Source organism: Electrona antarctica (assembly GCF_951216825.1).
Source record: "Electrona antarctica genome assembly, chromosome: 7".
Classification (NCBI taxonomy): domain Eukaryota; kingdom Metazoa; phylum Chordata; class Actinopteri; order Myctophiformes; family Myctophidae; genus Electrona; species Electrona antarctica.
This window is the reverse complement of record NC_136812.1, coordinates 25,497,990-25,525,121: the sequence shown is the minus strand read 5'-3', so window position 1 is coordinate 25,525,121 and position 27,132 is coordinate 25,497,990. Positions and strand designations below refer to the sequence as shown.

The 27,132-nt window shown below is 41.1% G+C and overlaps 1 protein-coding gene across 1 annotated transcript; it reads left to right on the top strand.

Annotated features, from left to right (window-relative positions):
• The first annotated feature begins 1,009 nt into the window (after positions 1-1,009).
• On the top strand, positions 1,010-26,594 carry pla2g4ab (phospholipase A2, group IVAb (cytosolic, calcium-dependent)). The gene is made up of 19 exons (XM_079506146.1): positions 1,010-1,288; positions 3,596-3,734; positions 5,283-5,364; positions 5,842-5,990; positions 6,274-6,390; positions 6,857-6,894; positions 8,297-8,441; positions 9,700-9,836; positions 10,713-10,935; positions 11,953-12,067; positions 16,937-17,074; positions 17,195-17,284; positions 19,247-19,315; positions 19,784-19,899; positions 20,083-20,197; positions 20,519-20,703; positions 21,981-22,170; positions 23,241-23,398; positions 24,692-26,594. Exons 2-19 carry the CDS (start codon positions 3,702-3,704, stop codon positions 24,827-24,829), a joined length of 2,238 nt encoding a protein of 745 aa, XP_079362272.1. The 5' UTR covers positions 1,010-1,288; positions 3,596-3,701; the 3' UTR covers positions 24,830-26,594.
• The last annotated feature ends 538 nt before the right edge of the window (positions 26,595-27,132 follow it).

The window sequence follows — 27,132 nt, the reverse complement described above, 5'->3', positions numbered from 1 at the left end:
CAGTCATTTGAACTCATTTCAGGTTCACAACCCCTGTATAAACATATAGGCCTATAGGGGTTCTATAACCCATATCTGTTTATATTTTTAGTTGGTGATTCCATCCTGCTCAAGTAGGTTTTAGGCCTAGCACATATTTAAATAATGCTGTTTGGATAGCAAATAAACACGTAGCAAATATCGTCTACATATTAGCCTAATGGCCTAGGCTACTACTACTACGCCTACTAGGCTGCTGCTATACTACTATATTACTACTAATAATAATAATAATATTCATAATACTATTCATAATAATATTTATAATATTTTAATGATATTCTATGTAACCTAAACACGACCATAGGCCTAGCTCTATAGGCCTACTATGGACCCCCTCAGTGCCATGGCATAAAGTTTTAATTTAAATGAATTTTCGTGAGGGCAAACACTAGATTATTAGGAACACTTCTAGATTCTTATAATGTAGAACTGATAGCAGGGCTGTTGTGATAGTAGGCTATCCGTAGCCAGTTGCATTATTGTTGTTGGCTAAACTAAAATTATAGTCAAAAGAAATGTGATTTTTTTTTAAGAAGACAAATCTTGAATACCGGTAGGTTTGCGTCAGTATGGTAAAGCTGAGTGTGTCTTTCAAATCACTACTCAAATCAATGATTGGTCACCACATGGCAACTCAACTCTGACTAATTGATAAACTATAGTCTCCGCTGCTACGCAGGTTTCAGTGATTCGTCCGTCGGCGCCCTCGGGTGGAAACGCCACGCACGGCCCTGTGGCACGTATCACGGAAACTGGAGTGCGCCTGGGGAAAGCAGCTGTCTAATGGAATGCGGTGCAGTCAGATACAGGTTCTAATCTCTATCTAGTCAGATACAAGTTCTTTATCTAGTCAGATACAGGTTCTGTAGTCAGGTACAGGTTCTGTATCTAAAGTCCTTTGGAGATTCACTTTTGTTCAAAGCTCTTTTTGTTTGCGAATTGCGACGCGCCCTTTTATTGCCGGAATTTTAACGCGGTATAGCCTACATATAGCCAGCCCATTTTATTTATCAGTATCACAGACGTGAGATAGGCTACTACGTTTCCTTGGAGCTTGAGTTTTTAGACCAGTTTCTTAACTTCCTATTCCTGCACGTCTGGCTTGTGTGAGCGTCTTTCTGGAGAGTATAGCACCTCCTCCACCTCACGGTGAACAGCGCGGAACCGTTCTAATTTTTTGCATGCACAGCGCTGCATGTCACATTTTTCAAACTTTGTCTGAATTGGTAGCAAAACGTCTGTAAAGGTATGTAGGCATTTTATTTTGTTCAAAATTAATCGAAAAATACTATTCGTGTCATATATGGTTGGTGCTGCATAGCCTTCGTCTCGAGTCTGACTGTGAGAGGGTCGTGCGTAACGCGCTCCGACAATTTATTTAATCTGCATTTTGCATATATAGTAGGCCTTCATCATATGTAGGCTAGTCACCTATATATATTTCAGCAGGAGCCGACAGTCTCTTTGTACCAGGCTTTATGTGACTGGTACAAAAAGTTAAAGCACCTAAAGATAGAAAAAGTAGCCTAAACTGCCCTGGCTGGCTAATAGTGGCTATAACCCTTCCCAGATAAGATTATTGCTTACTGCTTATTGCAAACTCATAGCTTATTGTGCATGCCCCTGGTCACTGATCTGTTTTTTAATGAAGCTATAACAAACGCCATAACCGGTTACATAAAGCCAATCCACTCTTCGATGGTAGCTAGCCTACTAATGCACAATTTAGCACCATGTTAAGTGTCAGAATGTCCCTGCATAGAGCTATTTAGCAATACTTTCATTTTTCATAGGCCTAGTGCAGCAGTGGTAAAAATCTATATGAATCCCATGTCTATGCATTATATGCATTATAATCCACGTATAACACTATCTAACTGCAATTATACAGTGTTAACTATAGGCTAGTGCAAACATTACCACTTACATCGTTATACAATGGGCTACTTTATAATGTGCTATAGAATTATTGTTATAAAGAATTTGAGTAGCCTACTTGAGAGTGCTTATATAACTGTACTTATACAGTTTTATAAGCAGATAATGCATACGTAAGTTATAAATGGTCATCATAGTAAGTGTTACTAAATAGTCTCCCCACAAGTCTAAAATGGAATGTTTTACAGAGCAGCCTGTGGACTTGCAGAAATGCTTATTGCATGTAATTCAATTAAAATGTAAACGTTTCTGACCAACATAGCACTTTGACATAACCTGCTGCCTGCTGTTTACTGTAGGCCTATATGTTGTTGTATTGCCTTCCCTTGCTTGTTGTTGTTTTGTGTTTATCTTGTGTGTGTTACTAGAGGACCACAATGGTTTCATTCTCCATATTAAAGTTTTTGATGTAATGTTAATGTAATGTTAATGACTCTACCACAGTCTTATATATATTCTAATCATCAATTAAATGAATGAATGGATGAATGAACGAATGAATGAATGAATGACTGCATTCATTCATTCATTCATTCATTCATTCATTCCTTCATTCATTCATCCAAATCTACGGTTCTATACATATTAGTTCCTTATTCACATTCACATTATCTAATTAGGCCCCAAAATGTATTTTGATCTAGGTTTATAAAGTAAATATTTTGGCCTATTTTTTATTGCTGTTATTTTAATAATAACATGCAGATTCATATTTCCCACCAAGCACAGGCCTACTCACAAAAGAAAATACTATAAGCTTTTGTTTTCACAGTAAACCTTCATGTATTATAGTTCAAGGAATATGCTGGTGCATCAAAATGAAAATTCTAATGACAATGAATGACCGCCACAAAAGCAGCTTCTGTGAGTTTTTTGTCATTCATCACAAGTGACCTGATGGTTTCGAGGGTGACCGGAATTGGCACATTCAGAAGTTGGACCATTTATGCAAACTACGTGACCAGTGCTGCGAACACACTACGTGCCTCAAGTCCTCTCAGTATTGTTATGCTTTGCTGAACAACAGTCAACAGAGACAATCATTTTTAACCGTGTGATGCTAGTACACACACACACACACACACACACACACACACACACACACACACACACACACACACACACACACACACACACACACACACACACACACACACACATACATACAAGTTTCTATTACTACTTGAGAGGACATCAAAGTTTTTTTTTAACTTTGTTTTTACATTACATTTTTACCCCCTTTCCCCATTTTCCCCTTAACACGAAAGCCTGAGATATATTGAGTTGCACAGAAGTCATTCTCTGAAAATAGCCTACTAGCTTACAACGCCTTGACTCTCTCTAACAGATAAAACAAAAAAACACAAATACACACACTATCTGCCACGACTCTGGACTGACTATATCTATTGTCTGTGGCGCCACACACTTCCTCTGTACGTTACCACAAACTCCAAGATGTCAAAAAAGAAATCCCCAATGAACTGTGTGTATAGTTCACATTGAGGCCATGCTATGTTTGTTGCCTTAAAACTAACTGACTCATCAGACTTTGGTGTGTTAATCTATGGTATGGCAGTTTTACTGATGTTAAATGCTTTGTTTCTTTCACCAGTCTTAATGCTTCCTTTAATAACGGAAGGATCTTCCTGAGTTCAAGTTCGCATCTGGACCAAGGCTTTTTTCCTGGAAGCTGAGAATTACCACCAAGACAGCCCCCAATGGCGTCCATAGACCCTTACCAGTACATCATTGTAAGTACACAGACAACCCTAGTTCTGACTATGTGGAAATTGGGGATTCTATCTTTGGGCTTGATCTAGGCTTGAGAGTGTTTATCTAATGTTAAGAATGTAAGTGTTTATGACCTTGCCCTTTATATTTTGTACCAGTTGCCGGATCTGGCAGCAATAACTCAAACAAATGATAACTAGTAAAGGCCAATTGTACTAGTACGACAGTGTCACTTCAGTGAGTTCTTGTTGGCAAGCAACACCGTCATGCTGCAATGGATTATAAACCTGTGGTTCTCAAATGTTTTCAACTGATGGACCCCTAAAATAATATGGATTTGGACAGGGACTCCCATCTGAACCTGTTTTGTGCCAGGGACTCCCAGAAGAGAAGATTTGTGTCAAAAATCTAAATGATTTAAAAATGTCCAACCATTTTTTTAATAGCCAACATATTAATGGATACAGTGCTTATGTTATGTGTACTACTTTTGCTGAGGACCCCCAAGGACCCCAGTGGGGACCCCACTTTGAGACTCAATGGTATAGAGCGTCGCAGTCCCGCCCCCTTTCATGACGACGCCGGAAATGATTCCCAATGCATTTTTCCCATAGACATTTCAAAAAGTATTTAAAGACGGTTACGCCGCGGACAAAGCCAACTCGAGTTGTGACAAATCATGACAATAAACACAATATTTTGGACCAAACAAATAATTACAAAGAAGAAAAACAACAAAAAAAGTGTTGTAACCTGCCGTATTTTTCTTCTTTCTAATTATTTGTTCGCCCCAAAACAACTCGAGTAGAGTAGACTTCCCATTCCCGGGCAACATTAGCCACTTCCTCCTGGGGGATTCCGAGGCGGTCCAAGGCCAGCATGGAGATCCTTGGTCTGTCCGGGGGTCTCCTCCCAGTGGAACATGTGCTGAGGACCTCTCTAGGGAGACGTCCAGGAAGCATCCGTACTAGATGAACATCCATAGCTGTCTCCATTCCAAATGAAGGAGCAAAAAATATGCAGTAATCCTGGTCTCTAAACTGCCTCCAGCTGGCCAGCCGGGGCACCTGATGGAGGGGTAAGCAACTGGTTGGAATAACCAACCAGACAGTGGGGAAACTCCCCCTTGTCAGGTGAAAACTTGGACTCCTCATGTATTGAAGGAAACATGAGGTCAGTCCGTTGCTCTCCCCAGGTTGTCAGAGGGAGTACAGTATATAGTGCCCATGATTACACTAGACAATAATATTGACACAAAAACTGGGATAAAAAAATTGAAAAAATAAAAACATTATTGCAAATGTCACAGTCAACGCTGATCTGACAATCACAATACTCATAGAGGGAAGCTACCATATGAACTCCGGCATGATTGTCCCTCGCTGCAGAGTGAGCTATCAGCTGTCCTTGAGAAATATATATTTTATTTAGACTGGGGGAAGTTAAGAGATACCACAGTATGCTCACTTAGACATAATGTGTTACTACTGTACTGTATTTCTTTATTTCTGCAGTTTATGATTTCTGGGTCATTATGAGCTGAAAGATTTGTTTATGTTTCTCCGCAGGTGGAACAACAGTTTTCTCACACTTTCAGAGTGACTGTAGTGCGGGCTGAAGGTGTCACCAAGGGAATTCTGGGTGACATGTGTGAGTCTTGATGATCTTGATCCACTTACCCCATGTTATTCTGGTTGCTACCATGTGTAATGAGTACGACACACTCTGCATTCATAATGTTTTCTGACCAGTTGTCCACAACAGAAAGGTGTTTGTATGCATGTCTGCATTAACATAACATTTATATGGCTAAATGGAAACTGACGTTTCCCTGATAGAAGCCCCTAACAGCGATAAGACCAGCATAGTAGTGGTCAGATAAAAATCAAATTATTTATGGTTGTTACAGTCTGATATACACATTACTGTGGTACATGAATAAATAAAAACATAAAAAGTCTAGAATATATATAAAATAGGTAGATTACGTGGTAAAGAAACAGACATAAATGAAAATAATAGAATAATAAATATATAATATATTGATAAATCCATCCAAGGACCCATGTAGAGGCCCATTTCATCCATTCAATGATCAGGAATCAATGTGTATTGTTCTCCTTACAGTGGACACCCCAGACCCATATGTGGAGCTGTTAATTCCCACGGCCCCAGAGAGCAGAAAGAGAACTCGGCATATAGACAATGACATAAATCCAAAATGGAACGAGACCTTTACCTTCATACTGGACCCCAACCAACAGAATGTCATGCAGGTGAGAACTCCATCTGATCAGAGTGTTTTGCATAGGATAACAAGATTAACTCTTAATTGGATATTAGGGTGATACTCAACATCAATACTGTAAACCATGCATATTGAGAAACAGCCTATAGTATACAGTGTTTCAGAAAATTATACAATGATTTAGGATGGCAAGTCTATTGATGTAATTTTATTTATTGCTTTAAATGAGTGAACATACACAAAGACAAAATACCCATGATGGTCCTCCATGTTTTATTAATATACACATTGCTTATGTTTGTTTCAATCAGTTGACATTGATGGACGCCAACTTTACTATTGATGAGTCTCTTGGAACTGTGTCCTATGACATAAACAACTCCATTAAAGTGGCTCATCCAGAGACGGTGATGTTCCAATTTGGCAAAGTAAGACACTTGATTCATTAAAATGAGACAGTATAATCAGATTTGTTTCCCCATCTTAATATTTAGTTAATATTAATATTAAGTTATTAAAGCAATAGCATACAGTAAAATGGATGAGAATATTAATTTTAAGATATATAAAGTAAGAATGCTGAGTTGTTCAGTAACAGCTAAAAAGAAAAGAGTGTCTCAAAAATACCTGCTAATTATAACTAACTGTTGATTGTGTGGTGCGATGTGTGGCTTCGTCTTTCATTGCCGTTTTACACTTTTATGATCTGTGCGCTGCCACTCCTTGTTATCAATTATCCTCTGCCTCTCTGTAATCCCTGCTCTCCTCCATCTTTACTCATTCTTGTATTGTTGTGGATTCTTCAGTGTGACCCCGGGGGTTAACAGTCGACAGGATAATCAACATGTATCAGCAGTCACTACACTGTAAATTAACCACACATTGTTTCAACAGAAAACCAAAGTGTACTTTGAGATGTCCCTGGAGGTGTGGTACGTACAACTCTTTAATCTGCACTTTCCCACACCGTAGCTTCTCACCGTGGCTGCATAATAATGGAGTCAGATGTTGAACAATGCACAGGAATTCACCCTGAGGAGGACAACCTTAACGCTTGCATAGCAGTGCTTATCTCTATTGAGATGTTTGTTGGCCCAATGTATTGTATTATGAAGCTTGCTTCGGGTAATGTAGGGTTTTAAGTCAAATTAAGTGCTGTTGTATCAGTATATTATTGTGTTAGTGGGAGGACAAGAGAATGTCTTTTATTGTTGTAGATTAGGCATCATTTCAAAGGTGAAGGCTTAGAGATGAAAGGTTAAGTGTTTGTCTGTTTACTGTCTGTCACAGAGAACAAATCACCTCACAGATTACTGTGCAAATGGCGTGAATCTATTTTGGCCTACCGAAACTGCCCGACTTGATTGTCCTCCGAGGTTACTCTGTGGTGGGAAATAATACAAGAGAATGACAGCTTGGCACTGCGACAGAACGCAGCCTTGTTGTAACTAACTTGTAACTTTTATTTTTGTAGAAGAGGTAAACTAATATTGTTTATGCCGTTTGCTTTGATTGAATAATTGATTGAACACGTACGCTGTACTATGATTTGATTTTGGTGGGTTCTAAATAAAGTGTTAGTGTTGATTATCGTGTATTAATCAAATTATAGTAAACTAATACTATTATACTAAAAAGGATAAAGATGAAGGGAAAAGAGACCTTTTAACAGTACAATAATGTTTCAAGTTTACACATAGGCCTACAAATAAATTACACAATAATCAACACAAACACTTTATTTAGAACACACCCAAATCAAATCATATTATGGCAATCAATTATTCCATCAAAGCAAACGGCATAAACAATATTAGTTTGCCTCTTTTTCTTGTATCATACCGTACTTGTATTATTTCCCACCACGGAGTAACCTCGCATCAGACTATCCAGCATAGCTATATCCACCTCGGAGGACAGTCAAGACGGGCAGTGTCGGTAGGCCAATCAGAGGCAGGCGGGGCGTTACCATGTCTACGCTCGGACGCCAAATAGATTCACGCGTGAAAATGTGTATGAGAGTATGACCGTGTGTGTGTGTCTGTGTGTGTACCGTATGTGTATGAGTGTGCGTGTGCGCGGCTGCATGTGTGTGCGTGTGCAGGTGGCTGCATGTGTGTGCGTGTGCAGGTAACCATATTTGTACTGTACGCTGTGTTAGTAGAATGCACTATGCATTCAAATGTGAGAGTGGAATAGAGAATGTCGACTGATTATTATTTGTTCGTACGTGTGTGTGTGTGTGTGTGTGTGTGTGTGTGTGTGTGTGTGTGTGTGTGTGTGTGTGTGTGTGTGTGTGTGTGTGTGTGTGTGTGTGTGTGTGTGCAACTCTAGCACCAAACTGGACCTGCGGTTCAGCCTGGCCCTGTGTGAGAAAGAGAAGCTCTTCAGACAGAAACGCAGGGACAAAGTGATGCTGGGCATTAAGAAGCTGCTGGACATGGAGAAACCACGCTTCCTCCCCAGCTCTCCTCAAGAGGTATGAACAACAGACCCTCTCGTTTGTATCAGTCTGACCTTCTCTGACCTTCTCACTCACCCCACACAATTAGAGAAACTCCCACGGGCGCTAACTCAATGTTTCTTACATCTACTGCACCATATTGTATGCTGAGCTGCAAGAGTTGTGCATTCCTGTGCTGAGCTGAAATACGTTCTCAGCCCATTGTGGTTATGGGTTTCTGCCGACAGCCCCTTGGGCTCAATGTGAACTCTCTCTAACCTCCAGTCATAAACAAAATAACCAGCGATATGCAAGAAGAAATAGCACTGGATTTCCACTGCATGGCACTAGAACAGTGGTTCCCAAACCTTTGAGCCCGGAAATAGTGAAATATGTCAGATCTAAAGGCTCACAACCCTTTGCTTCATGTCACATTGTGAGCTTGTAGATCTGCTATTTTCACTACTTCTTGAATGTTGTTTTCATTTATTTAAGGAAGTTATTTGGATATAATATAATGTTGAAATTGTTTTTAATTGATAAAGTTGTTGTTTTGTTTTAACTTTTTAAAATATATATATTATGTAGGAAATTAAAAAAGGGGGATATTTACTTAAAACAAGTGGTCCAAACATGCATCCCTCCCGAGCCACTGTTTGTGAACTAGAACATTCCTCAGCTCGCTCTCCAGTGTAGACTCCTGGAAGTATCGCTGTCAGACTGCCAAAACATGCAGATAGGGCCTTGGCTACAATTCAGGGACGAAAAGATGGGACGAAAAAAGCATGAAAAGGTTGAAAAAGTGAACGCCACCTGGGATAGCGTTGCAAAGGGGTGATGTAACCACCCTTGTAAAACGAGTGTCAGTGCAGAGAGATGGCAGAGGACGTTGTTTATGCTGAAAGAACGAGATTCTATCAATGAAAGCGAGGCACATTGAGATCTACTGATAATTATTCACCCATATGAAACATTATGCGACTTGGCCTGATTCATACTTTGTCATGCGAAAAACGCTGAAAATAGTCGATCCACAGGCTCACAACTGGCCGCAGATGTGACTTGATCTGCTTGTATACAGATCTGCTATTTTCGGTGTGCCATTTTTCAGTGTGTGTATAATTTCAGCATTACTGTGTGTGTGTGTGTGTGTGTGTGTGTGTGTGTGTGTGTGTGTGTGTGTGTGTGTGTGTGTGTGTGTGTGTGTGTGTGTGTGTGTGTGTGTGTGTGTGTGTGTGTGTGTGTGTGTGCGCGTGTGTGTGTACGTCTGCATGTTATTGTTGGTCCATTACAGGTGCCAATCATAGCCATTGTAGGTTCAGGGGGAGGTTTCAGAGCAATGGTTGGTTTCTCCGGAGTAATGAAAGCCCTGTATGAGTCTGGGGTCCTGGATTGTGCCACATACGTCGCAGGCCTCTCTGGATCCACATGGTCAGTTAACAGTAAACACACATTTGTGTGTGATGTGACCTCTTTGCTTCTCTCTCTCTCTCTCTCTCTCTCTCTCTCAGACGGACAGTCTCTCTCCTAAAGGGATACGCATACTTCAGTTTTAGGTGATAAGCTACTCACCTTTTCGGTGGGAACATTTTCACCTAAACGATGGTTTTGATACTAGACGCTCATAGTCACCTAAACAGTGGTTTAGGCCCGCCTCCTTCCGGAGAGAGCAAGGGTAAACGTGGTGATGTTGGTTGCGTATGAGTTGCTTATCAACGCAGCTCAGTGACATCCCAACCACTGCAGTGTTCACCTTATCACCTAAAACTGGAGTATGTGTGGGCCTTTAGTCTTTCTCAAAGCCTATTCATACTCTGGTTGTAGGTGATAAGGTGACCACCGAAAACCACAACATGACGTCAAGCCGCGGTGGTAAGTGCTTCACCACTCACCCAAACACATCTCTCTGTTTTTACTAACCACCGTTTGGTGGTCACCTTATCACCTAAAACTGGAGTATGTATGAATAGGCCTTCAGTCTCCTCTGTCAGGATGTCTCTGTACTCTCTCTCTTTCTAAACCCTCTCTCTTCCTGTCTCTCTTCATTAGCCTGCCTCCCTTCCCAATCTGCTGCCCCATCTTGTCTTCCGCTTTGAACTTCCCTCACTTCTCATTTATCAAGCCTTTCTTACACATTCTGTCCACTTCTCTCATCCAATTCACACTTTCCTGCTAGCCTGTGATTCTTTTTTAGTGTGTTAGATCGGTCATATTTCAAACTCTTTACTTAGTTTTGGAAAAGTGTTTGCGGTTTGATATTAATTGAAGGCTAAATCATTTTGTGGTTCCCCTCTTGGTTTTCCCCAGGTATATGACCACTCTCTATTCCCACCCTGAGTTCCCTACGAAAGGACCTAAAGAGATAAACCAGGAGCTGATGAAGAGTGTAAGCAGTAACCCACTGCGGCTGCTGCTACCCCAGCACATCAGCAACTATGCCCATTCTCTGTGGACCAAGAAGGCTGCAGGGCAGCCTGTCACCTTCACCGATGTATTTGGCATGCTCATCGGAGAGACGCTTATACCCGCGGTATGACGTGTTTACCACATGCTTTTTTTGTTTTGTGGTTTAACCTTATACGTTATATATCAAATAGCGAAAATAGACAATCTACAAGTTCACAATGCGATGCATTGCGACATGTTGTGAGCTTGTAGATCTGCTAGAATGTTTTGCCTATTTTCACGGAATTTCCACTCATTATGATATTCCCAGAATAGTGGCGCTAGGGTTCATGTGGTTTATCATGATTTTTCCTTCCTGTTCTTTGCTTATTGACCTGCTATCCTCTCGCTGTCGCCGCCCAATGCCCCCATTACTCTCTCTCTCTCTCTTTTGTAACATGTGACCTTCAGTAACTATTTCACTGTTCTCTTTCAAAGTTATGAAACAAAAGGGAAGAGGAGCTACACTCTCTCAAGGCTAGTTTCATTTTCTAATAATAAAAATAACTTTCAGTCTCAACCTTCAGTTCTGATGAAGGTCGAGAGAGACTGAAACGTTTTTATTTTATTATTATTATTGAAGAGACAATTTGGTCTTTGGAGTTTATAATTATAATTATAATTTAGGACCTCTCCTTGAGTTGCTTTGGGCACAGATATTATTTCAAAATTATGCCAGCATCACACTTAAAACTGTGAGTGCATGCAACCAACTGACATTTCTCTTATTTCACCTTAGCTATTACCTGCCAGGGTGAAGGTAAAGGGGCAGATTATGTTTTTGTCTGTTTAAACCATGGGCCAATCAATGTCACATTTCTTGTGCACGCATGCTGCCAGTAAAGTAGTTTTTAGAAGTAGTTTTCTCATATATTGCGTTTAACTTTCATTTTGTAATGGATGACAAATGCAGTTTGTCTAACCATGGCCAATACGTCATAGGTGACTGACTTAATAGACTGGCCACACTTCAGAATGAGGCTCTTCACTGAGCACATGCAACTTTCTAGTTTGTCTTGCAATACAGTATGTGACGTAAACATTTTGTTGTGGTTTCATGATGTAAACAGAGATTTTGTTTTGTTTGTCAAATATTTTTCAGAGGATGGATACCAAGCTGAGTGCAATGCAGGACAAGGTCGATGAGGCTCAGTGTCCACTTCCTCTCTTCACTTGTCTGCATGTCAAGCCTGACGTGTCCGAACTCATGTTTGCAGGTAAGCCTGTGTGTGTGTGTGTGTGTGTGTGTGTGTGTGTGTGTGTGTGTGTGTGTGTGTGTGTGTGTGTGTGTGCGCGCGCACGCGCTAGCGTGCACGTTTGTCTTATGTGCCGTATGTTTTTGCATACGTAATGAGTAACTAGAAATGCTCAAATGAGCTTAGCCACATGCAAAGTAACCAAGCGGGACACATTTCCTTATAACAGAAACTATGTACCATGTTGAGATAAGCTGATATGCAGTGGCAGCTCTTGGTTGGTGGTTTTAGATAGGAACTCTAGCTGCTACATCAAGGAACTGAACTGTGCACAAGATCATGACTGATTGTAGCTTTGAAGTGGAACTAATAAACAGTGTGTGGTGGACACTTTTTTTCTTTTGTTTTTTCGATTCAAGCTTAGTCCCATTTTGTAGCTACTTCCACATTTATTTTTTGTAGTATATTTAGTATATTTGGAGAGAAAATCTACAAGACAATGTATTATACAAGTGTTATTCCAATGATTGTAGAATGCATAGTTGCTGTCTCCCAAAACTTGAAATTAACTACAGTATATTTACCATCAAGTGATATTTTCTGCTTCATTGGAATTGAATAGTAGACTGACTTTATAGATTCCTAGAATGTAGGATCTTCTGCATTATACCTATTGCCTACACTCTGAACAGCTGAGAGCTGCTGTCGCTTTCACAAGATTGTTACATCATGCAATTCTAATGCAGACAAACAATTGCTCATGAATCAAGACAAAACTGTGGAAGTCATAGGATAGATATTTATTTACAGGGATGTTTTACACTGTTGGCAGTTGAATGATGGTCTTTCCAATGGGAGAATGACAGAAATCTCATTAAGCGAATACCACTACTGGTAGTTATCAAACTCAACCTATTACAATTAAGCAATATCTTATACCAGGAGTGTCATAAGCATGGTTCATGTTCATGTTCAGGATGTTATGGTAACACCATTCAGTTTAAAGTCATACATTAACTGCAGATTATTTAAATGATATATAAATTCAGAAAATCTGCATGTGCGAGTGCATGTGTGCGTATTTGTCCCCATCATATCTTGAGAACCGACAGACCAATCGACTTCAAACTTGGCATGCGTATCGCAGAGGAACCGATGGAGTGCGGTGCCCAGTTTACCCCACCGACTTCAAATTCGACAAACGCGCTCCACACCCCCACAGGGAGTGCAGTGCCCGGTGTCAAGTCGGTCGGACCCACGGTGGTCAGAGCCGCCACAAAAGGCCTCTGCCCGGGCTCTGGGCAGAGTGTTGTGATGTTATAACAGGCCAGCTCCATATATTATATGGAGCTGGTCTGTTATAACATCACAACACTCCATATTTGGGCATGCCTGATACCGAACTCCATATATGGACATAAAAGGGACACAGACACAGACAACATCATGCAATTGATATATATGCCAAAATATGCCATTTCCACATCACGTCTGCTGATAGGCATTAGGCACAATGTTCAGCTATTCGGAAGTTATATGTTTTTACGAGAAGCCACTCCCAGAGATATCCTGCTAACAGACAGAGACAGAAATGGAATGGGGTGAAAACATAACCCCTGTCCAAATGATACAATTGCTATCCTGACCTGAATATACATATTGTGTTTATTTAAGAGCTCCAGAGACATGGAGACTCCCACTGAACAAACACTCCATAGCAGAATTTAGAGCTATTTCACACTTATTTTAACATAAAGAAAATCCCTTACCCTACTCTTTTCAAGTTAGCCATGTTTATAATTTCCAGTTCCAAAAACGGGGCTTACAGATATTCTGTTTATGAAAAGTATAATTACATTATAAGTACTAGACCAGTGAAGGACTGACCTCTTGCTTCCTTCAATGCATGAGGAGTCCAAGCCGCTTCTCTTTACCTGACAGGGGCAGTTTCCCCGGTTGGATGTAGCGCTGTTTTTGCACTGTTTTTTGTCTCCACCAGGCCGAAGGCATGGGGAGAGAGTATGTTTTGCACTCCGTCCGTCCGTCCGTGTGTGTGTCCGTGTGTCCGTCCGTCCGTGTGTCCGTCCGTCTGTGAACAGCTAATCTCCGGCATCGTTAACCCGGTCGATGCCAAATTTAGCACACACACTCCCTGGATGCCAACGATGAACCTCTGCCCCAAAATTTCCAGAACGGCCTGTTATAGCGCCACCAGGAGGCCGCTTTGTGCAAAACAACTTTTTGGACAGTACACCTACAGATTTTGTCCAAACATCACGCAAATTGGTACACAGTCTCTCTAGAGCCATTCAACGAAACAGGTTTTTCAGATTTCTCAGACTCTATCCTGATTGGCTAAGATTGTCTTCCAAAGTTCGCAGGAGTGCTCAGTTTCAAACAAAATGCTGCAAATCATGAACACATCGTGTGATTTCCGTGAAATTGCGCACGCACATTCCCACTAGGCCGAGGAAGAAATGCCATGTGAACATTTTCAACTCAGCCTCATGGTGGCGCTATAACTGGCCGAAAAGTGTTTTTACCTCCAATTGCACGGATTTGTGGATAACTTTGTATGCCAACTCCCTAGAGGCCAAGGAAAAACCTTTGCCTGGAATTTTTCACATCTGCTCTTTATAGCGCCACCAGGAGGCCGACATATGTAAAACACATTTTCTAATATTACTCCTTCAGATGTTATCCAAATTTCACACAAATCGGTACACATGCTCTCCATAGTCATGTGATCAAGACGGGTTTGTTTGATTTCTCATAATCCACCTTCATTGCCTACGATTGGCATCTAAACTTTTCAGGAGTAGCCCGCTTTGTACCCGTTTTGTACAAATCGCCACAACTACTCAACGCAGCGTCCGATTGCGGTGAAACTGTGCATGCATATTCCCACTGGGCTGAGGAAGAAATGCCAGTTTTCAAATCAGCCTCATGGTGGCGCTACAACAGGCAAAGCCGTGTCTCACTCACTCACACACACACACACACACACACACACACACACACACACACACACACACACACACACACACACACACACACACACACACACACACACTCTCTCCTGGTGGAGACCTGTGCCCAGAAGGGCACTTTTTCTAGTTTATTTTGTTTTCATGTCAGTGACATTTTTTTGTATCACAAAGTGTGTAGGTCAGTTAGAAAAATGTAAGGTTAAACAGTAACTGCACTTTACATTATTGTGGTAAATACAATATTACCTGTCTTAATGATGTTACTTAAATTTCACTTGCTGCCAACTTCATTTAAAGCCCCCAGGGTTATATCACGTCTGGATATGCCGGATCTGGCTTGATCAAGACATAATGCATGCAGGTTTAAGTTTAACTTGAGCCAGCTTTCTGGAACAAATACATTTATTGCATCCATGGCATGCGTGTTTTTCTCAAAGCGTGCATAGAATTTCTAAATTCACCTGGGAGTGATCATGCAGACACTTCTACCACATGTTTTCTGTTTTTAGTCCATTCCACATGTTCCTGGTATTGGAGCAGTGTTCATTTTGACAGCTAATTTTGATATAGTTTTAGTCTTAGTTTTAGTCTTTTGAATACAATTTCATTTAGTTTTACAGCCTACCAAAACATATTTCGGCTGGCTGTAATGGCTGATTCTTCACTTGGTTGCATGCTGAAAATCGAGGGTATGCGCATGCATAAAGTGAATGGCAAATCGAGTGGCAAAGCGACAGGCAAAGTGAGTTTAACATTGTTTTTTGTAGTTTAATGCAATCAGATATGACTTTTCTGTTTGGATGTATGGGCTGTTAAGGCCAGAAAGTATAGTTTTTTGACACTCACTATACTAGGCATTCCTGCATAACTTCCGGGTTTCATGATGATGTCACACGCATACCCAGGGCCGCATAGTTCTTATTTGAATACCTGTTCTGTGAACAGGGAACAGGCAACGACCACCCCCCCAGTGGCCCCAGCCCCCACCAGCCCCATAAAGGTGTGAGTCGTGTGACTATACGTGACAAAACCGCCCAGGGGGAGGGAAGCTCAGGGGTTGCTATTTTGTGGTCCTATTTTCTTCAGGGGTGCTTCAGCTACCAGGCACCCCGCAGTCGTCGCTGCTGCGCATACCCTCTATAGACAGTGTAGATCTGCTATTTTCAGAGCGCAACACCTAACATAAAATGACTTGTCTTTTAGGTCTACTATTGTGATTCCACTTTGTCCATGTACATGTATTGTACCTTTGCAGTGTTATATCCAAAAAGTGAATTTCCAAATTTCCAAATAATCCAAATTGCAAGCAGCAGTTCAAACTTTAAGCATGGTGCAAAAGTCCCTGTTTCAACCATGCCTTCTGATTTGGGAATGTTTGTGGTCCTCTTTACAAATTACAATGTCATTGATCCAGTGACCTGATTCCGTGAATGCGACAGTGTTGTTGTTTCCATGGCCCGGGAACACAAGCCACTCTGTCGTGTTGGAAACTACAGAGCAATAACAAAAGAAAGTAAAAATAAGCCAGAGTTGTAAATTGATCTCTTTCATAGACAGAAAATAATGGAATAATAGGTTGCAGAGCTCTGAGCTGAGGAAATCCTTGGTGGTTTGCGTGTGTAGTGTGTGTGTACTTGCACGATAGTGACGATGTGTGTACATATTTTTCATTTTTCACTAAATGCTGCATATCTCAAGGCTTGTGTTGTTACTCTACTGCTCATCCTCAATAGCAAATTAATGAAAATGTCTTTATTCAATAAAGACAATAATAATAAAGTGTATTGACCCCAGATATCAGGGTTGATGTAAAGAGATAACGATGTTGTATGGCAATTATGGTTGATTTATGAATTCTTCTGCTTTTAATTTGTATTTGATGCTCTGTTTCAACATGCAGATTGGGTGGAGTTCAGTCCCTATGAAATTGGGATGGCTAAGTATGGAACCTTCATGACCCCTGACTTGTTTGGAAGCAAGTTCTTCATGGGAACGGCTATTAAGAGATATGAGGAAAACCCACTGCATTTTCTCATGGGTAAGAGAGAGACGCCATGACATCAACACATTACAACAAATAAGGTACACAGATATACTGTGCATTCACACAGAGCATTGTATGCACAGTGCACACATTTATATTATTTTCCTGTGTCAGGTGTGTGGGGCAGTGCCTTCTCTATCCTCTTCAACAGAGTGGTGGGGGTAAAAGACACAGCTGGTGGCACCACCATGGAGGAGGAAATAGGTAATTTAATTTCTATTCCTCTGAAAATCGTGACTATGCTTGGTTTCCCATCCAGGAAAATCAGGTTTGAATCCAAGTGGTTACTGTGACAGGCTCAATTGAAGGACAGATGACAGGAAAGGTTTTAGGTCAAAAGTTATCTTTGTTGTAATGATTTGGTAGATAGTCACAATGAAACAAACGATAAAAAGCAAGCAAAAGCATGATAAGCATAGGCTCTTCCGCTCTTCCTTATCCCGCTCATGCTGTGTGCATTGATTCAATTGATACACAACAGGTGTGTAGTCACACCTCGGCTAGCACTGAGTCCAGTGACTTTGACTGCTTATATGCTTTACACTAACAGTGGACACTGCTTAAATCAGGATGGTTTTCCAGTGAGTGTGTGGCGGAATTAAAAGCCCTTGCCTGAAGCCCAGTAGCCCAATATCCTCTTTGGCCAATGGGGGATTCCTGTTTGGATGAGTGGTAGATGTTTGGTTTCTCGTGGCAGACACCATGGGTTTGTGGTTACACTAGGACAACTTTAGAAATACATCATAATACACAGTTAGAGATATTATACTCAGACATTTTAAGCCTTTTTAGTCTAGGGCGGCTGTGGCTCAGGAGGTAGAGCAGGTCGTCCAATGATCCATGGGTCGGCGGTTCGAATCCCAGCTCCTCCTGTCTACATGTCGAAGTGTCCTTGGGTAAGACACTGAACCCCAAACTGCTCCCGATGTGCTGGTTGGTACCTTGCATGGCTTCCGCTGCAATCGGTGTATGAATGTGTGTGTGAATGGGTGAATGTAATGCACAATCTATGTAAAGCGCCTTGGATAAAGGCGCTATATAAATGCACCATTTACCATTTACCATTTAGTGTGCGACACTCGCACACATGTGCTAAATATAACTATAAGGCTTTTACCTTCCAGACATCAATGCCTCAGCACTGCACCTCTCATTGTTGTCAGTGTGGACACCTTCGTCATTGTCTGATAGTAGATTGACTTTGGCAAACTTTGACACCTCAACAGTGAAAGATTGCCCTTTAAATAGTCTTAAATGCTTACATAGGATTGGGTGTGTGTTCATGTGTGATATCCACAGACAAAAGAAAATATATCAGCTTCCTGTAGTTCTCTCTGACAGCTCATCAGATATGTGTTTAGCTTGGGGGCTTTGTTTGGTTTCTCACAGGAACAATGGCGTGGGACGTTCATAAGTGCTTAGAATGTCTCTGCCCAGTCAAAGAATGTATTAGTTTATTAGGCGTATTGTATTACTATCAAAGCGTTTCATATCTATTGACAGAATCTCTGTCTGTAATGTTGAGTGTGAAGTTAAGAACGCTTCTCGTATATTGCTGCAGTCCCGTTCCAAACACGTTCCAAACTGCCACAAGTTCTGATCGGCTGAATGGACAGGACACTGCACTAACAGAGCAGAGATGTAGCATTTCTATACTCACTTCTGTGTGTGTAGTAATATATTTTAGTGCTGAGTGTTGTCACAGATACTGTGTTTGTGTCATATGTTTCAATACATATATTGATTATTTGAAATTGTGTGAAATTGTTAAACGTCAAGAAAGAAACCATCCTGTATCTTTCTCGCTCTGCACTGAAAATTGTATCCGGAAGTAGTTGACAATTTGTTGTTTTTGACAATTTGCCTGCCAATATAAGACGCATGGCACTGTTTCTAGGAATGTTTTTACACAGGGCGCTGTTTGTTATTTTATGGCATGGGCCACTGTGAATTTTTCTTTTTCTTTTGCAAAACTTCAGTAGGCCAGGCCTATACCCACTTCCTCAGATGGCAGATGCCAGTACACCACTGGAGATAAATTATGAGCTATATCGCTTTAATTATGTGGAGAAGTTATAGCAGATACAATGTCGATCTATAGATGTTCTACTGCAAATAACTTCTCTTGAAGATGGGTCCTAATGACTCCATGTGTTTTCCTAACAGAGCAGATGAAGCCGCAGCACATCCTTTCAGAGGACAGTGTGGATGGTGATGAGGAACCACGCAAAAAAGGTGACGAGAACTTAACATTGTGTGATTCACCGGCGCATTTTGACACTGTTGACACTGATTGCCTTCTTAGCCATGTTTAACCATGTTAAATGCTGTGTAAGGCTATTATTATGGCAGTGCTGTGGGCACTAGCAGGTGTCATGACTGAAGGCACCTGCCTTTTTTGTTTTCACGGCTCTGTAGAGCCATTTGTAGAGGTTCTGACCGTTTACGTGTTTGTCCGGAGTTAATCTCGCAATTTTTTTTTTAAATATTTTTTTCAACCTATGCTAGTCATGGATAGCACATATGTCTAATGACTGGTCCTGTAAAAAAAAGAGTTTTTTTTTAATCTTGTGAAAAAAAAATCATTGTCTATATGATGCACCTTTCCGCAAGTACGTGGCATGCAGAAAAAACAGACCAGAAGCGTATCAGTGGACCTACTGAACCATATATGGTAATTACATTTATCTTGCTCGCCATCAGGCACAGCAGGCACAGAAACAGAAGATGAGAGCCCTCAGTCCAGCTGGACCCAGAGAATGGTGTCCTTTTTCACCGACTCCACTTTGTTCAACTCACGAGAGGGTCGGGCAGGGAAGGTACACCTTTTTTCTTATTCTTATTTTTTTATATAATATAGTAGTAGGTTGGGTTGTCTGACAAAACAATAGTACAGTAGTATGAGTGCATTAGTGCAAACGTATGAATAGTCCATGAAAAGGAGATACTTATTAAAAGCAAGATTTCATTTTGGAATAAAATCTCCACACCGAAACCTACAGGTACACAATTTCATGCTGGGTCTGAACCTGAACACAGAGATGCCCTTCTCCCCGTTCAGCGCCAACATCCTCAACGAGTGTGGTCCTGCAGAGGATGAGGTGGATGCTGTTACAGGTAGGAGTGGTGGAAAATGCTATTTATTTCTTTAGTTATTCCCCGATTCCTCTGTATGTATGTGTGTCCTCCGATTATGAGTATTGTTGGTCTCTTGTAACAGATGATGTAAATAGTGTAATTTTAGTTGTGTAATTTTCTGCCTGGAGAATGCCAAGTGTTTTTAATTGATTGATGGTGAAATAAACAAACAAAACAAATAAAAAATAGATAACTTCACAGTGAAAGTATAGCTAAACTGAATCTTAAACATCATCCTTCTTCCCAAAACGTGGTTCTCGATAAACCAAATATATTCGTATCTGTTCTGTTCTCATTCAGACCCAGATGAGTTTTCTGGTATCTATGAGCCTTTGGACGTGAAGAGCAAGAAGATCCATGTGGTGGACAGTGGTCTAACCTATAACCTGCCCTACCCGCTCATCCTGAGGCCGCAGCGTGGTGTTGATCTAATCATCTCCTTTGACTTCTCTGCCAGACCCAGCGACTCCAGCCCACCCTTTAAGGTCAGTTGACCTGAAGGCTAATCACTGTTACCCCATACCTGGTATAATTCACTAATTGTCTCCGCTAGGCTGAAGAGGTTTTGCATCCTGTGCGCCCGCAGTCTGTCTGTCCGTCCTTCTGTGAAGTGCCCGATGCAGAACATTTATTTTGTATTTTTTTATATTACTCCTAAAGATTTTATCTGTAGGAGTACTAAAGCAGTGACACAGCATTTTACATGATATATATATCACACAAATCAGTATCTCTATAGTCATGTGATCAAGATGGATCTGTTAGATTTATTTCAGATTCTATCCTGATTGACTAAGATTGGCTCCCAAAGTTTGCAGGATTGGTCCGTTTTGAACAAAATGCCTCAAATCATGAACACTGCGAATTCCGATCAAGACAGAACCGGCAGATTTTTCATATTCCATCCTGATTGGCGAAATCCGAACATTGCTGGCCCACAATAACTGTTTCTATTTACACAATGAAATCTGCGGTGTTAACGGAACACTGAGGAGGCTGAGGCCCTTCGTTGTGTGTACAAGTCAGGATTCTACAGGTGTTCTATCAGTCTGTAATGACTAGCTCTCTCTTCTTTGCGATTGCATGTTGGGAGAGTTATGAGCAACGTGAACAGGCTGGTCAGGAAAGCTAGCTCCCTCATGGAGATTGTGGGAAGGTTTAGCAACAGAGGTAATGAATTTATTTTAGGTGACTGAATTTCCCCAGCTTGATCAATAAAGGTCTTATGTTAACACTCCCATCATTTTAAACCTTGTTCATAACATTTGTCCTCACTATGCTAATTATAAGATGAAACATTTCTGTATTTACCCACTCTGAAAGGACAGTTCAGAAACATGCTTACGAATCACATCATCAGTGGTCCTTTCAAACAAGATTTCACAAGAACTGGTACAGATGAACAATGGCTTCTATTTCAGAGTGATAAAACCTTTTAGGAAAGTTTAGCTTCCCATCGATGATATCATTAGAGGAAGGTTTCTGATATGAGCGTTAGTGAGGTTATATTGAGATAAGATTGAAAATGGCTGGAAGGCTTTTTTAATTTAACTCAGATATTGTACAAATGTAAGTTATCGGCCAGTTGTTAACATTTGTACACTCTTGACACTGAGGACTTCACTGTGTATAATATCATTATATTGACAGACCCTGGGACAGACCCAGGGATTGAAGAATAAGGAAGTGAATTAGGAAGTGGTTAAAATGACACACGTAGAGGAAACATGTTTTTGAATTTCTTCTTAAATTTGCACCCTAGGAACTTCTGCTTGCAGAGAAGTGGGCTCGGATGAACAAACTGCCCTTTCCCAAGATCGACCCCAAAGTGTTTGACCGAGAGGGTCTGAAAGAATGCTACGTCTTCAAACCAAAAAGGGGGGAAAAGAATTGCCCCACCGTCATCCACTTTGTGCTGGTCAACATCAACTTTAGGAAGTTCAAAGCCCCCGGTAAGTACATACACATGTGGAGGTTTTCATGTGTGGAAAATATTTTTGGGGCTCTTTTGTAGGATTATAATGAGGCACGTTTACCATCACAGCATATGAGGCATCTCTTCCTCCAAGTAAAACAGTGGAATTCCACCATATTAGGTAATTTCCGTTGTTTTACACATACGTAGGAGAAAGTTGGGCCCCTTGTTTGCGTGACCCCAGTAAATCATCACCTTAAAGCCACAATCCGTAGGTTTTATGTACAGTAGGTCCCTCTCCCAGTGGAGGGGGGTAATTGCAACAAGGTCCAAACTACTATGACGCGATCAAATTAGATCTCCAAACACTAGATATTGCAATAAACTCTTGGCCTGTGTGTGTGTGTGTGTGTGTGTGTGCGTGCGTGCGTGCGTGCGTGCGTGCGTGTATGTGTGGGCGTGCGTGCGTGCTGGGGGGACACCTTGAGTGCGGGTCCGGTGCCTTGGGGCCTCTCTCTCTCACATCAGTGGGAGAGATCTGAGTGTAAACAGTCCGCATATCTTCAGCCGTACAAAGTTACACACTAACACCACATCCATGAAGGTCCCTATCCACTTTAAGGAGGGCTACAGGATATCATACCTCTTCACATACAGGTCATCTCTGTCTGTTTATATATGTTACATAGGGTTGAGCTTTTTACACTGCAAGGATTTTACACTGCAGGAAGTTTGCCAATTTGGGGGAAAGGGCATGTTGAAGGGACTAAGTAAAAAAACAATATATATACTTTTATGAAGTTACAAATTGTGCTTTCATTGCACAGCATACATTGAGACATATTCATAACTTTGCATGTGCTAGGTGCTAGTTGACGTTTCATTCAAATGTAATGTCTGCAAGGTTTTTCCCTAACAGTAATGCCAATTTAGGTTTATGGGATTATAACTCGCTGCCTTGCATACAGTAGTACACTCAAATTGTACACTCTCAGAGATCAATTAACATTTGATTGTATGGAGTAGATACCCTCCTGGGTGGGCATGTTTTAACTGACCGCCATAATGCCATTTATACATCTTTTATCTGCCCTCCATTTCTTGCAGGAGTCCCAAGAGACACAGAGGAAGAGCTAGAGTCTGCCGACTTTGACATCTTTGACGACCCTGAGACGCCATACTCTACCTTTAACTTCCAGTACAACAACAAGGCCTATATTCAGCTCCATGACCTCATGGAATTCAACACACTCAACAACCTAGAGGTCAGTTTTATCTTCTTGGATTACCTAGACAGGTGTCCTTCGGGCACCAGTACTGTGTACTCTGGGACCACGCGAGTCGAGAACTATGTGAATCGGGACCGATGCAAGTTGGGAATGCATGCTCCGCCCAGTTACAGTATGCAACACCCGTTGTGCACGCACGCACGCATGCACGCACCCACGCACGCACGCACGCACGCACGCACGCACGCACGCACGCACACACACACACACACACACACACACACACACACACACACACACACACACACACACACACACACACACACACACACACACACACACACACACACACACACAGGTCACACAGGTTTCGTGAATTCATCAATAGATAGTTTTGTCAAATGGCAAAACACAACTGCCTACTTGGGAGTTATGCCATTCAGTGAAAGCTATGAATGTTTATACAGGCACAGTCACCTTTGTTCATTAAGTGCATTACATGTACAAGGAATTTGTCTTGTTCAGACTAGTGCTGTGATACTCATCAAAATGACAATGTCATGAACAAACAAGCACACACAATTAGCCCACACACTCTACTGCTTGTTTGTTAATGATTAATTCATTGATTAATTAATTTGTGTCATTTACTTGCAAGTTTTTTTTTTTCTCATTTGTTTTCTGATCAAGCAAAAACAGCATAATCATTTTACATCATACAAAGATTACGCAAGTTTTGACTACACAGAAGCTGTGTTACACATAACTGTAGGAATTTACTTTCACTTGCCCTGTTTGGTTCATATTGTCTTGTTGAGTGCTGATGTGATGCAATGTGTGATTTCATTGCAAGGTGACTCCATTCAGTCCTTGTCAATAAAATTGTAGTAGTGTATACTGTAGGTATGCAACTGTTACTCAAAGCCTTTAGAGATATTGATGGAGGCGAGCTCAGTTAGCCAGTGCTGTTGTTGTAAAACAACATTACCACTAAATGTCGCCAGAATGAACATGATCTAAGATGTGTAAAATCTGCCCAGCAACATCAAAGTTGGCCAAATTATCATAACTAAAGACTTCAAATGATATGCTGATTTATATATCTATGTGCCAACCACGTTTCAATCAAGATTAACAAGGTGTTCAATGGACTAGTTAAATGTGGGCTAACTGCGTGGGTTGAAGTTATTCAGCCACCCTCGTCATGAAGAAGTTTATTGCACCTGGGCCCACCTATAAAGCCATGAAAGTAATGCATAATTAAAGCAAATCACATTAACACCGGAGATATATATTTTGTTATTCTAACATGATAAAATGTTCCCCCAGATAATCAAAGAGGCCATCAAGGAGAGCATTGTGTACCGGAGGGACAATCCCTCACGCTGCTCGCTGTCCCTCTCCCTCAACGATATCCAAAAGAAGAAGTTCGGCAAGAGAGAGACCCGGACGAAACCCCGGAAGTGAAAAGCTGAGGACTCAGTGGAATTGATTGATAGAAGTGATTCTCAAATTTGGAGACAATTGTTGAGGTTTTTCCTATGTATATAATGTGAAACACTGTGGGTCTGATAAAAACCTGTGGTTCTGATCTAAAGGCTAAGGGTTTTATGTAAAATATTATTTGAGTTTAGAAGCCATAAGGAGTCTCACGGTCACCTACTCATTGTTTGGAACTTTCCATATAAGACCCACTTATTTAAATATTCAGCATCTGTGTTCAACACAGATATCATGTTCCCCTGCTCCCATCAGCCCCCTGAAGCCCCTCATGTTTGGCTCGTTCAAATATGCTATATCATGTGAAAACATGAAACAGCACCTGATAACGATTGGGTTTGTTTGATGGCAACTCCTAAACATGCTAGGTGCACCCCCTCTGAGTCTGGATACCTGAAACTTCTCAATGATGTTTAACCACCTCATGGGAGACAGAGCATGCACTTCTCACTACCCTGCAGGGATGGTCTCCATTTTTTTAAAACAAAACGAGGCTTGGAGCCGTGGCAACGACCCTGGTCTTTTGCCCTGGTCTTTTGCTCTTACTGACGTACTGAGGTTCATCCCTCTGAATTTATAGGGTAAATGATGTAAGGTGTGGTTATTTTCCTGACCATGTTATTTCAGGCCTCTCTATTCCTTACTGGCACACATTGTTTTTATCAACTAATTTCCTCCTTCCCCAAACCCACTGCTGTTGGACATCTCAGAGGGGAGGAGGGGTGGATACTAGGGTGACGGGAATTACATGATTATTAAAGGCACAACTGTCCATTTTATCTCATCACTTTCTCTCACTTTCTCTCTCTCTCAATCTCTCTCTCTCTCTCTCTCTCTCTCTCTCTCTCTCTCTCTCTCTCTCTCTCTCTCTCTCATATGGGCTGACAGAATTTGAGTTGAGGTGAGAGAGAGGCTAAGTTTGAGGTGGGGTGGGGAGAGCATGATCGCGTGATCACGATCCGGATCACATCCGCCTGTAGCTTTACGTTGCCTCTCGGCTGCGCTTAGTGGAATGTTACACACTACACCTATACCTGCAGCGTTGGAGGCCTGGAATCTGACACACTACAAGTACACCTATACCTGCAGGGGGGCCTGGCCGTGCAGAGAGAAGTGGAATTTTACACAGAAACCCTAACACCAGCCCCATAGGATCACATAAACTCACAAGACAGGGCTTCTTGCAGTTCTACTAAAGCGGGCAAAACTTCGCCAAATTATGAAACCTTTGTGAGTTCTTAGTGCATTGTACTGCAACAATAAAAGCAAATTCTGTTGCATTTAAAACCTTTTTCTAATTCGCGTTTATCAGAATATTCTCTTGTATTTCATGACTGACTTGAATTGATACTCAAAGCTGAGTGCAACAAAACACGACAAGCAATGCTGGTCTGATGAAGACTGTAGACATCTCTATGTTGAAACAAATTCATTTCGGAGCATAGTGAAATGATGCAATATGTTAAATACTTAACATTACGTACCTATTTAGGTTTAATGACTATATAATACTGTTACAGTAGCAAAAATATGTTTTAATTATTTGTGTTAACGTGCTACCTTTTTTGTGTCCTTTAACATTGTTTACATTATGGAAGTAAGGTTTTTCAGGAAATCAAATCAAGGGGACCAAGTTGTGCACATACACACTTTGCTTAATAGCTTTGATGGATAAATAATGTCATGCATATTGTTGCAAAATACACATAATTGAATTAAAAAATGGGGGGAAAACTATGTACAGTTGTTTGTCTTTATTTGATGCCCCTGCCTGAAATATCATGTTTGAAAGGAACACAAACTGAACTTTAAAAAAATTTTTTTTTAGCATTCTTACATTATTAGCTGTGCATTTTAGAATTGATTTAGCATTTACTGACCAGCTCACCTGGGAGCTGGCCCCTGGCTATATTTCTGAATTGATGTGAGCAGGAATGCAACCTTTGCTCCTCTGACAGGACCCTTCTGGTAGTTATAAACTAGTCTAGACTGAAGACTAAAGGCAACCATTAAGGCCCCAAGGCTTTGGAACAACCTGCCTGAGGAGAGCTAGCCAAATCAGTGTCTTTTTCAAATAAGTTCTAAAAGACACATAAACTTACTTTTACAGTAGTCCCCTGACCCCCTCCTATTGATTTTATGTTACATTTTATGTTAATTATACCGTGATGTTCTGTTGCCATTGTTCTGTTAATTGTCTCCACCAGGCCGAAGGCATGGGGAGAGAGTATGTTTTGCATTCCGTCCGTCCGTGTGTCCGTGTGTCCGTG

What these genes read in the sequence shown, in the direction of transcription:
- pla2g4ab (XM_079506146.1), top strand. Translation starts at nt 3,702, where the DNA reads ATGGCGTCCATAGACCCTTACCAGTACATCATT. An exon ending in GAGATGTCCCTGGAGGTGTG is followed by an intron (nt 6,895 to 8,296) that starts GTACGTACAACT and finishes GTGCAACTCTAG; the next exon opens with CACCAAACTGGACCTGCGGT. An exon ending in TAGGAAGTTCAAAGCCCCCG is followed by an intron (nt 22,171 to 23,240) that starts GTAAGTACATAC and finishes CATTTCTTGCAG; the next exon opens with GAGTCCCAAGAGACACAGAG.